Below are 13,379 nucleotides of genomic sequence, written 5' to 3' on the forward strand. Positions count from 1 at the left end.
TTCAGTTCAAATGAATATAGCATTGCTTCCATTTGAAGTATGTTGATATCCCAAACATTTGTTTATTTCTTGGTTTGTTTTTAAAAAATGGCTAATTAACTGATGGCAAACTTTTCCTTTCTTTTCCAGCGTTTGCATGAATCTCTTGAACTTAAGCCTGGTGAAGCACGTTTATTTCTAAATGGCCTTCCAATTGACTTGGATCTTCGTGACCCCTTTAGGTAAAATACTTTACAGCTTGATTATCATCCAGAATGCTTAGTCATCTGTATTAAATTACTCCTTACTCCAAGAAAATTGGTTGATATCTTGTTCTGTTATGCGTAGTTCAGAATTGTTGGTGAATGCTGTTAGCTATTACATCACCTCCATGAGTCTCTAAAACAGTATTTGTTCAAATTAATGGTGTAAGTGTAAGATGACAGTCCTAAAAACCAAATAAATGTCGTTCAGCATGTGAAACATCTTACCATATCCAGTGGAACTATATATTAGTAAATCCCATTTCCTTCTGGTGAGCTCTAGATATGCTTAGAATATCCAGCTCCCCAAATTTGGCCTTGCTTAATAGGAATTACAGTCCCAACATACCTGGAGGATACAATATTGGGGAAGCTATACTAGTTTGGGGTCCTTTTTGTCCCTTTAAAGTTGCAATACACGCGGTTCTCAGTTATTCATTCAGTTACCATTCAGAGTGCTGAATGAGTGGTACTTATGGCCAGTCCTCAAAGACTGTTGGCTGTTGTAGCATCCTCATAATCACATGATTGCCCTTTGCAATGTTCCTTGCCAGGTTCCCGAAGGGGAAATCACAAGTCCCATTGCTTTTTTCCCCTGAGGAGCTTCTAAGGAGTACAAGATTCCTGTAGTGATCATCCACCAACAGTACCCCACATCCACATTCTGTAGTGCATGCATGCACAGTGCCACAGCTGTCCAGCCATGCTCATCCAGCACTGCAGCATCCCATCCCCCACATGCCTATAGTAACGCACCACCTTTGCACCAACCCTAAGTGAAGGAACACTTCTTCCCTTGTACACCTAGAAGAGCTGTGGTGGCACGGTGGTTAGATTGCAGTATTGCAGGCTATTTCTTTTGACTGACTAATTCTGCCAGCAGTTCAACAGTTCGATCCTGATTTGCTTATGGTTGACGCAGCCTTCAATCCTTCCAAAGTTGGTAAAATGAAGGCCCCAGATTGTTGGGGGAAATGCGCTGACTCTAAACTTCTTAAAGAGGGCTGTAAAGCACTATGAAGTGGTATATAAGTCTAAGTGCTACTGCTATTGCTACCCTAAGATTTTCTGAGATATGGGAGATTATTACCCAGGAGTGAGCCTTTCCGATGGTGATCTTCCTGACTTTGGAATCCCATTCCCAGGGAAGTGCACCTGCACAGACTTTTCAATATATTTTATTTTTCAAAGCCTTTGAATAATAATACTGCTGCGGCCTTGCATTTCTGTTGCCACTTTGATCTCTGTGATTGTTATGTTATTCCTGTTGAGGCCTGAACCAGGTATTGACCACATCCCAGTGGGGACGGTGGGTGTGGAGCTGAAGGAGGGAAGCCCCCAGCAGATGGAAGAGTTTTCTTTCTTCAGCTATTATTCTTTGGATTATTCTGTACAGTATTATATATAACATATACTTGTCTAAAGCATTTTAGAAACTCTGAAGATAGAAGGAAAAGCAATGCACATTCTTCACTCCCTGGGAATTAAGGGAGATCTTCCAAGTAAATTCATGAGATTAGCTTCCCAATCTCAGGATGCGTCTTACGCATTAGACATCCGTCACTCAGCAATTGTGGTAAGTAATATTTTTGTGCACATGAATCTTTAAAGTGCCGCTAGATTCTTGGTTTGAGTTACAATGAGTAAATGCCACAATGTCTTTGGCAACGATCATATTTAGTTTTGAAAATTTGGACTTGTTACAGAGCAATACTAAGAAGCAAAAATGGCACTTTCCTGCCATTTTCACAGTCCTAGAGGCTTGTGTTGCTTAACAGACATTGAGGAGGAAGTAATCTTTGTTTAGATATTTTTGAAAACAATTTTTTTCTTCTTGGTTAATTTTAGTAGGCAGCATCAATACTATCAGGTAGTACTGTATATCAATTGGCATAGGGAGAAACTCCTTTCTGGGATCATGTAGAAAAGAAAAAACATTTTTGGAAGCAAGACTGATTCTACCCAGGCCGCAGAATGCCCTGCTGGGACTCCCCCTTCTGGAAGTACCATTAAGGATTGATTTATGTCATATGAGTGGCATCTTGTTATTCTTTAAAAGGTTACCTTTCTGCTGTGAGGTGTAAGGAAACACAGTCCAACTGGGTTCACACATTTCACAAAGCCATGATTTCTTTAAATAACTTTATTGAATAAACTACTTAATTTTGGCTGGAGTTATACGCTAAACTGTCTTGATACATACGGGACACCAAGCCAAAACAAATAAACTTATTCAGTAGGTGTAAAAGCAGCCTAAGAATTATACCCACTAAAAATTACCAGAATCTGAGGTGAATATGACAAGAAATTAGATAGATAGATAGATAGATAGATAGATAGATAGATAGATAGATAGATAGATAGATAATGGTAGTGAGAGAGGTTTGGGTGATTAATGAAACCACTCCACATAGATATTTACTACTTAGCAACAGGTGCTTCCCCATAAATGCTCATAGAGTTGCAGCCCAAATGATCCAGCTCTTTTTCCATTTTGTTAGCATTTCTAAAACTGTGATAAAAAAGATGCTTTCAGCTTGTTTTTCCCTACATAATCCCTTAAATATGCTCCCAATTCTAGTCATAGAATTAGTTTCTTCACTGGCTTCACATATGTTAAACTACAACATACTGAGTACTAATTTATTAAAATGGACATGAGAAAAATTGTGCTTGACAAGGTTTAACTTTGATGGTAGCTTCACTAAATGTCCCATTACTGTTGTATTTTTTTTTTAGTGGGTCAATAACATAGAAACGGATGCTATGTATAACAAGTGGCCTTCAAGTTTTCAGGAACTTCTCAAACCAGCATATGCAGGAATGATGCGACAGATTAGACGGAATTTATATAATATGGTAAGTGTGAAATTAGTGTGTGGGTGTGTATGTTGTAGGAGTGATTGAGAGAGTTGTTAGGAAAATAATTTGTGCATTCTTTTAAATATTTTTAGTTGGGCTATATTAGAATGACATATTCAGTATATAAAAACCACAGAAAGCCTTTCCTTGGCACATTTTGTTCAACAATTCATGTATCTATACAGCGTAGGTATGAATGCATCACTGAACTGATTGCAAAGAATACCCAGCAGTGTACCTATGATAATACTTACAAAAGCACAGCCATACTTTGACAGCATTTTCCTATTGCATTTAGCAATGGTTGTTTCACTGTGGTTTATAGAATAAATCACAATTTGTGAGGTAGATGTTTGAACTTTGTCTTTCCATCTGATTGGAATAGGTGTTTGACTTTGCATACCATAGACTATCAAGGTCTCTGAGCAAATTGTTTTTAGGGAACACAAGTCCAATTCTGTGGTACAAGAAAGCTGGCTTGTGTCAATTCTAAGCAAATTTTATGACTATATTAAAACTTTTATCTTAGGTGGCATACCATTTATTTAATTCAGTGTTGTAAACTTACATTCAAGTACCATTTTCACTAAAAGTTATTCTACCAGGCCGGATTTGAGAGAACCAGTGTGTGATAGCATACTAATTGAGGTTGCTTAGTTGGATTATCATGTTTAATTGAGTAAATTCAATTGTTAGAATTCATTTCAAGCTTTTAAAATTTCAGTTGAGGCCCAGGTTGCATTTGTGTTGAATTGAGGGCAAAAGTTGTGGTCTAAAATATTAATAACATTTGAATCATTTTTTTCCTGAAGTGATAAATGTCAGGCGTGAACAACCAGACTCACACATGTAAAGTACAAATTAGCTACTTTATTACTTAATACCTATTTCACACCAATTTTCTCAGACTGGCAACTTCTCCCTGAGAAAGATTAGATAAAGTTCAATGGCATTCAAGGTGGATAGGGGGTCCTCTTGTATTTATATAAGGACTCCAAACTAATACCTGTTTGACCCCTCCTTCTGACTGGGATGATTGCTCTCCAGCATAAATTTGCATCTGTTCATGACAATGCCCAAAAAAGGAAATTATTTCCCTGCAAGAAGCTTCTATCCACTTTGATTCCAAATATGTCAGTGGCCAGGAAAGCTGGAGACTTTTCTCTCTGACATCAATATCAAGAAAATTCTCAAAAGGCTGAATCATGGAAGCCTACTCAAGTAAATTGATTACTAATCAGACATAATTAGTTACTAATCAGTAATTGTCATTTGAGGATCATTTCTTTGTTTAATTGACCCCAAGACAAGTCCATCTAAGTCATGCAGCAAAACTCAAACATAAAACATATAGTTTAAAACGACATCTTATGCATCTTATGTAGCAAAGACAATAGATTAAAATAAAAGGATACAATGGATTTTCAGAATTTCTTTAAATGCCACAGTGGGAGAGCCAATCACACATTCCCAAGAGTTCTAGCTACCATTATTAATAAGCTTCTTTTTCTGGAATGGATGTTAAAAGTGGGAATCTTAGCAAATTCTTCAGTCCAGATCTTAAATATATATTAAAGCTTAAACAGTTTTTCAATTAATCTGTTCCAAACCATTTATGTTTCTAAATGTCCAAATTGGAGTTTTATTGGGCCCAAGACACAAACTAAATAGAGCAGTTGGCACAGAAATGGCCAACTACTCTGGTACTATTGAGTGCATGAACCAGGACGTATACACCAACAGAAATTTCTAACTATCTGGTACTATTGAGTGCATGAACCAGGACGTATACACCAACAGAAGTTTCCAGTTCATCCTTGAATGCTTCTTTGGGGCTTTCAATGTATAGTAGAAGAGGAAATCGAAGATACAGAAAGAATATGAACCATGGATATATAAATTTTTCTTCTCTTCTAGATCCTTTTTATTGACCCTCTCCAGGAAGAAGCAGCTGGTTTCATTAAACTTATTGAGTTAATCTACACTCAGAAAGTACCTCTAAGGTAAATTAACATTGAAATTCTAGCTGATATTGAAATAGTAAAAGGAATTTCTCTTCACTTTCTTCATTTTCAGAATTGTGGCAAAAACACCCAAACCCTATAGAATTCGTACAATGTTATTCTGAATAGTTTTCCTATATGAGTATTGACTAAAATAAAGGGGAAGAGAGTTTGGGCAACATGTATCTATTGATGTTTAATCCTCCATGATTCATTAATTGCGATTTCTCAACAAGTCAACAAAATAGAAATGAGAGATTTTAATACATTGATTTGTTGATGTGTATTTGTTCTGAGTAAATATATATTTCCATAGATGTCAGTTAAATCTGTTGAACAGGTAGTATGTTTGTCTAAATCTAACTGCATTTAAATGGTTACAAGAAAAGCATATTCTTTATGAATTTTAATATCATAGTTTTATTATAATTTATAACATTGTTCCATGATCAGTCTCCATTCATCCTTACGTTGATCTAGTTCTATTTGCAAAACAGTTTTCTCCAAACTTGCAAGCTTTCTGGTATGGTGAGACTTAATTCCAAGGGATTCCTACATCACACTGTGCAGGAATTTGAAAGTTCAATATATCTATAGAATTAATATTAAAAAAGGCTATTCTAGAGTAGTCTAGAATATTTGTTTTACCATTGGCAAATGAATATAAATTTATGTGTATGCATTTAAATATGAATATATATTTATATGTATGTATATAAATAGTTTTGGCATACTTATATTTCCAGTTGGGTAAAATCAAATGAAATTAAAAATATGAGAAACTGGAAAGGAGCAAAGAATTCTGGGTACCTGCAAATACTTTTAGCAAAGTTGGTCAGGTTGTTAACCTTAGTTTGACAAAAATAGCTCCTCCATGTCAAAGTTACAGCTAGAGAGATAATTTCTGTAAGCAGATAAATTCTGCTAAAACTGAGAAATATTGATTAATTTAAGGATGAATTTATGCATTCATAAAGTTGAATTATGATAAAAGCAGTCCCAAATAGTTTTCACTTCCTGTAAATTTGGAAATTCAAGCCATGGTATGATAGCTCTCAGTGATTTGAACAAACTTTCGTTTGCTATGGTATCGTTGATTTTACATGTCCATGGAGATTTTTCAATCATCCAGGTCCTGGTTGTCCCAAAGGTGCTTTTTCAAGAGGCAACTGGACTTTCTGGTTTTTCTTCGAAGATGTTTTTCTTCTCATCCGGGAAGCTTCTTCAGAGCTAAGGAAGCTTCTTGGAGGAGAAGAAAAAGTCTTCAAAGAAAACCCAGAAAGTCCAGTTGCCTCTTGAAAAAACACCTTTGGGACATTGACTTCACATTTTATTAAAGGCAATTCTATTAGATTGGCATAAATGTTAACTTTGTGTTCATTTTAATAAGATTTTTGAATCTTGTTGGAATATTACAACTTATCTTTCTTGTTGAAGACCTAAGTGACATATTTTAACCTGTTTTTAGTATAGTTGTATTTAATCTGCTTCCAGCATACTTAAATGTGTTTTTGCCATTCTCACGGTATTTTTCTTTTTCTCAAACAGACTTGGCTTTGTTTTCATCTTAAATACCAATGAAGTGGTTGATGGAAATAAGGACGCAGGAGTTGCCTTGTGGAGAGCTTTCAACTTTATTGCAGATGAAGTGGATATCCCTCATGCTTTTGTCTCCTTATTTTATGTTAGTGTTTGTAAGAAGATTAAAATATTGCTTTATTTAAGACTAGCCTTACTTGCTTTGAGATGCAAAATAGCCATAGGATAGCATTAAAACCTTGTGTGACTCTGGGCAGTTAGCAAATAATCATGCACAGCCAAGACGTGTCATAAATTTAAGGCATATAAAGAATACCTTAAAGGTAAAAAGCAAAGCAAACTCAAACCCACCGGGCATGAAACTATGACATATCTTTCTGCATTCCATATTAGAGCAAAATATGAAACTTAATGGAGAGAGAAATTAATCCTGGCAGAAATGAATAGGGTATCTATACTAGGCATACTTAGATAATATTTAGATGCTCTCAAAACTGCTAGCATTTAAATATCCTTTGTATAAATTTGAGTTGTAGTTCCTTTTATAAGGTCCAGGCATGTGGTCCACCTAAATATTCAGGGAGAAATAAGGAAGGAAGGAAGTGAGATAGGCTGGATTTGATCTTTTTAAGGTAATATAAAATTTAAGAAGGCCTGTGAAATTATGGGAAGAAGACACTCCATAGACCTTCCATTGAGTAATTGCACAGTTCTGAAGAATTTCCAAAAAGGCTATTTAAAATAAGAATCTCATGATTTGAGATTGTCTACTAAAATTCACTTGCAATAGTTTCAGAGCGAGCAAAACAAAATACTATGTGTAATACATTATTATATAATTTGCTATCGTATGATGTACAGTAGTAATATTCACTATTTGAGTTGTCTTAAATGGACATTATTGGCTATTCAGGCTATTGGTCTTTTAACAGTAATTTTAAGTAGCTGAGTGTTGACAGGATTGGAATCAAAATGAGAACAGTAGAAACCAACAATTGACATTCCTGGTGAGAAATGCAAGATTACACCTTAAAAAAGGAGATAACTCCTTCAAAGCAGAGCAACATATATGAGATGTCATCTGGATGTGGAAAAATAGCACGGAGGAGAGAGAGTTAACCAGTGTGAGTGGTTTTTTTTGGAGGAGGCTGACTAAGTACCATCCTAAATAAGATTCCTTTTCTAAGGAGGACTAAAGGTATTATAATAACATTTGTTAGATATTCCATTTGTTAGATATGAGTTCAAGAGTTACAAGCTACTGCATTCCCAATCCAGAACACCAGTTTGTTTATGATTTGCCTTCTATTCTGCCAATCAGCTTCCTAGAAGCCTCTGGCACATCATCAAAATAAAATCTGTCTACCTCAAAGGGATCTTTATCATCAAGTAATTTATTTAAATCTTCATAAATTGTAAAAGGACTGTTTTGCGGGACATGGAATGCAGAACAGAACAATAAGCAAATGAATTTTACAAAAACAGATGTTATTTAATCGAGTAATATGATCCCAGGATGGGAATTGAAGATATTTGAAATTTAAAACAAAATTTCCTATTCATTTCAGATAAAATGGAAGCAATGGACTAAAATATTAAATACGAGCTCCCTAATTTTAGACATTTTGAAGCCAGCAGGAGTCCATTCTTTTCTATGAAGACAATATACAAATATATAAAATTGTATGCCAGTAATTAGAAATGCCTTCATTTCTACTTTAATCTGCAGTGCTTAATTTAGAACTGTTAGATTGTACACCCACATTTTCACTTACACAGATTTTTGACTTGCACAGATTTTCTCACATGCTGTGAAAGTTTTAAAATGGCTACATATTTAGAAATTTACTAAATTTTTTGGCTCTGGTTGAATGTAAATGGTTGGTTGCTTGACTCATTTCATGGCTGCTATGGAAAATAAATACTAGTTTAATATGTGTGTTATATTTTTCGTTTTCCTTAGAGAGTACAAAAATAAAGAGTGAAAATGCATTGAAGTTGGTTGAAGACATTACAGGTAGTCCTTGACTTACGACAGTTCATTTAAGTGACTGTTCAAAGTTACAAAGGCACTGAAACAAGTGACTTATGACCGTTTTTCTCACTTATGGTGGTTTTAGCATCCCCATGGTCACATGATCAAAATTCAGATGCTTGGCAAGTGGTTTGTCTTGGAGTGTCCCAGGGTCATGTGATCAGCTTTTTCGACCTGACAAAATCAATGGAAAATCCAGATTCACTTAACAGCCACATTACTAACATAACAAATGCAATGATTCACTTAACAACTGTGTCAAGAAAAGTCATAAAATGGAGCAAACTCATTTAACAGATGTTTCATTTAGCAACATAAATGTTGGACTCAATTGTGGTTGTAACTCAAGGACTGCCTGTACTGTTGAAAACTGGCTAATAAGGCTGAACCTGCAAATGGATGATAGGAGCTTTTCAAAACTGTTTATAGTATGAATAATAAAAGTGGAATATAATTAAATATAATTAAATATTAAATATCTTTCTTTTGCTTCGTTCAATTAGATGTATCGTCAAGTAGAAGATGGAAGAATCCTTTCGGTGGACAACGTGAAACGCATTCTTTATAGACAGTTTCCTCAAGCTGATATGGAGGAGATCCTGGGTCCTGACTCTTATTATGATGACAGGAGAAAGGTAGAAAGAGTTGAAAGTTGCAGAATGAAATACAAAGAAACTAAGAGATGAATAGCCTGATGCAGTGGTGACTAACCTTTTTGGGCTCCTGTGCCAAAAATTGTGTGCATGCTTGCATGCGCGCGCTCGCGTGCCAGTACCCAGAAGGCAATACACGCCCCCTATGCATGCGCATGCAATCACCACCCATCCCCGCCCACCCTTACCTGCACTGCGCCTCACAGCTGATTTTAGGCTGGTTTGAGGCCCTTTTCGGCCTCCCAAAGGCTTGAGGAAGGCTTCTGCAGGTTTTGCAGGACAAAAACTAGCCCTGTTTTGTCACTTCTGGTATTTTCAGAAAAACAGGAAGTGATGAAACAGGGCTAGTTTTCGGCCTGCAAAGCCTGCAGAAGCCTTCCTTAAGCCTTTGGGAGGCCAAAAAAGGCCTCAAACTGACTGAAAATCAGCTGTGAGGCACACACATGCGCAATGAAGTAAGTTTACCTGCAACTTGTATGCCGGCACAAATGGCTCTGCATGCCACCTGTGGCACGCGTGCCATAGGTTCACCATCGCGGGCCTGATGTAAAGACACCTCAACTAATTCTGTGTGTCTGGCACTGAAATTGTTTTTGTGGAGGTGATAATATGAGGAAGTTTGTTATTTCTTTGTCTCTGGATTCTTATCCCATAGCATTCAAATAGCAAGGGATAATTTAAGTGGGAATGGTCACCATCATAAATATCTTCAAATAAGTTTTAATTGCATCCTGATATCAAAGATCAGAAAATTACATAATTATAATATTTCTCGGACTAAGCCATGTCGATCTAAACAAAAGTTTGAGTCCTAGTTGGTTGTTCTTATTGTCATACATTTTTGTGGGGAAACCAGATTCTCTTCTGGCAGTCCAGAGTTTGTAATGTGTTTGAATATTAGTAGCTCAGATTGGTAATTAGGGTATCTGAGCTCGGAACTTGGCAATTTGGCTGCAAATGTTTCATCATCATTTGAGGATACGTTTGGTCAGCATTCGTCAGTGCGTTTTGAGTTGTGCTCCTCTGTCAGAACACAGGTCTTTAAATACTTTTTTATGAGATGCAAATTAGTCCGAATGTTATTTGTTTGGATATTTCTGAGTCGAGCTGATTTTGGATTGTATGATTGGCTGGATGTTGTTGCTGGGCTATAGTTTCAGAGGTGGTATTCAGCAGGTTCTGAGCAGTTCTGGAGAATCGGTAGCGGAAATTTTGAGTAGTTTGGAGAATTGGCAAATACCATCTCTGACTGGCTCCGCCCCCAATTATTCTCGGCCTCCCGAGTCCCAGCTAATTGGCTGGGTCTTCTTTTGTTTCCCTGCAGAGGAGAACAGAGCTGGAAAACAGGTTAGCGGGGTGGGGAAGGAATGGGATTTAGCAGTAACCTTCCCCTGCCATGCCCACCAAGCCACATCCATAGAACTGTAGTAAAAAAATTTGAATCCCACCACTGTATAGTTAAGTACTGTCTGTGTGATGCAGATTAGGATTAGAGTTGTTTATCTGGATGCTTCTGAGTCATGATTTGGTTTTGGCTTATTTGATTGTTTGTGTGGCTGGCTTTCTAGAAGGTTTAAGGCAGTCTTCCTTCATGTGCTATTATTCTTAAGCACATCTTAAATTACGTTGGCTTTGTAGTCTAATATATCTGGAGGATTCAGATTGGGGAATATTGTTGAAAGAGAAAAATAAACCATTTTATTCTTCCACTGTGCAGTTTATGGATGCTTTGAGTTTATTTTTTTCTTTATATTAATCCCATTTTCACACAGTCATCTACCTTCCATGTAACTGTGACGTTCCTGATTTGTTTAGGCTGGAGCAATGTTTTATCAGAAGACTGGCCTGGGCCCATTGCCTCAAGCTCTCTTTAACGGCGTGCCTTTTAACAGAAAAGAGATGAATATTGCAGAGCTAGAGACTTCCCTGCTGAAGCTCGTAGATACCACAGAGGCCTTTCAGCGGGCAGTGTCCAAGGTATGGTGTTTTTTTTTTTCATTTAGAAGACAGGAATGTCCAATGAAATATGGGCTAAGACAGTGCTTCTCAACCTTGGCAACTTTAAAACTTGTGGAAATTCAACTCCCAGAATGGCTGGGGAATTCTGGGAGCTGAAGTCCACACGTCTTCAAATGTCCAAGGTTGAGATAATATATTGCTTCAGTTATGTTTATATGATACATATTTCATAAAGAATTAGTTTGGAGTTAATGTTGCAAACATCTAATTGTTTTAATTTGTTGTCATGATTTTGAAGCTTGAACTATACTGATTATTGATCTAGTGGTTAAGGCACCAGACTAAAAAGCAGGGGAATGTGAGTTCAAGTCCTGCCTTAGCCATGCAAGCCAGTTGGGTGACCCTGGGCCAATCACTCTCTCTTAGCCCAAATCACCTCGCAGAGTTGTTGTTATGAGGAAAATAGGAGGAGGAAGACACTGCTTGCCACCTTGAGTTATTTGTAAAAATAATAAAGGTGGGATATAAATAACCAAATAAATAAATAACACTAAACATATAGTGTTACAATAAATAATGTAATTATGTACTTGTTAGATTTTAAAATGGTTGGAGCCATTGCATCCTTTAGAAATAGATGTTTAAAATGTTCTATTTAGGGTAATGAAAGAGGAGAAAATATTCAATTCTGTGCTTGATATTTAAGTCAGACATGAAACCAATTTCTCTTGATTCACTAAGCTGTAGCTTGGTCCCTCATATTTTGTTGAATACTGTTGGAAGAAACATCCTTCTAGGTTCAGTTTCAAGTGGGGGAAAAGACACTGGGATTGTGGAAGTTGCTTGGAAAGATGGTTTAATGGTGGACAGGATCACATGCCTCGGAGCTCTTGGGTGAAGCAAACAGAAGAGATGCTGAGAGTTCCTGGGTTTTGTACCCTCTCTGCCTTTGAACTTCCTGGGGCACAGGAAGAGTATCTTGATTAGTTGCTATCAGAGGTCATAGCTAGCTTTGTAGGTTGTCTGTGTGCTAAGTTTGGTTGAAACTTGGTGGGTGATGCAACGAAGGGCAATTCAATGGCTCTGCCTGAAGGAGGTAGATCTTTGTTATGTAGAATAGACTGCCCCAGGCCTTAATGGCCCATTAACAAAGGTAGCGGGGCTGAGTTTATTATGCCTCTCTGAATTTCTACTTCTCTTTTAGGAGAAATATTCTGCCTTTTTAGTATATCCTAAAATATTTCATTTTTCTAGGAGAGGGGTGGGTTTTAGCTTCCAACAATACCTTATAGCTGACTCAAATCACGCATTACATTAAGCTATAAGCTTTTATAGCTTAAAAGTTTATCATTCAGAATAGTTTGTAAGTACTCAGTGCTACAGTACTCAGTATTATCTCTTTCTATTCTTAGAAGGTTAAAAAAAGTGTCTTGAAAACCCCAGATTTCCAGACCTTTTCTAAATGTTTGTGCTGGAAGAGAGAAGATAACACTTCGTTATGATCCCAAAGGGCTTGGTAAAATCAAGCAAAGCGAAGATACCCATTCATTCCACAGAAGTTACACACCCTGATCTCAAGTTAAGGGGAGGCCATATTTAAAACTGTGAATGCTGTGTAAAATAAACTGTTATTCTGATTACAGGGCTTGCTACATGACCATAAAGATGCGGTTGATTTCATCATGGAGCAGCAAAATGTAGTTTCTCATATAAATGATAGAATTCTTGGTGATGAAAGAAGATACTTGAATTTTGAATCCCCATCAGGTAAACTAAATGCTATGCTTCTTCTCTCTCGTTTATTTGTGAGGAATTCATTTTGATATCATGCTTGATATTATGCCGCATCTTGAATTTTTTTTGCAGTTCCTATAGATGTGAACGACCACTCAACGTTTTTCTTTTTGGACTCTCAAGATAAAACATTCGTTATTTCTGAAAACATGAATTATGTTACAAAACAAGGTAAGCTTTATTACATTTAATCTTATTACTGATTCCATATACACCAAGGGTCTTCAAACTTGGCAAGTTTAAGACTTATGGACTTCAACTCCCAGAATTCCTGAGCTAACATGACTGGAGG

At 36.7% G+C, this 13,379-nt stretch overlaps 1 protein-coding gene across 1 annotated transcript in view; it reads left to right on the top strand.

The window, feature by feature from the left end:
• The window catches only part of UGGT2 (UDP-glucose glycoprotein glucosyltransferase 2), a 72,746-nt gene that overhangs the window by 25,751 nt on the left and 33,616 nt on the right, over nt 1-13,379 (top strand). The window contains exons 11-19 of the mRNA XM_026708351.2: nt 130-221; nt 1,668-1,818; nt 2,982-3,101; nt 5,022-5,107; nt 6,656-6,791; nt 9,185-9,316; nt 11,150-11,311; nt 12,937-13,060; nt 13,160-13,258. Coding sequence (XP_026564136.2) covers nt 130-221; nt 1,668-1,818; nt 2,982-3,101; nt 5,022-5,107; nt 6,656-6,791; nt 9,185-9,316; nt 11,150-11,311; nt 12,937-13,060; nt 13,160-13,258 — 1,102 coding nt within the window. The remainder of the gene's footprint in view (nt 1-129; nt 222-1,667; nt 1,819-2,981; nt 3,102-5,021; nt 5,108-6,655; nt 6,792-9,184; nt 9,317-11,149; nt 11,312-12,936; nt 13,061-13,159; nt 13,259-13,379) is intronic.

This window comes from Pseudonaja textilis, chromosome 8, assembly GCF_049901715.1.
Source record: "Pseudonaja textilis isolate UNSWEBS1 chromosome 8, rPseTex1.2, whole genome shotgun sequence".
Taxonomy (NCBI): Eukaryota; Metazoa; Chordata; class Lepidosauria; order Squamata; family Elapidae; genus Pseudonaja; species Pseudonaja textilis.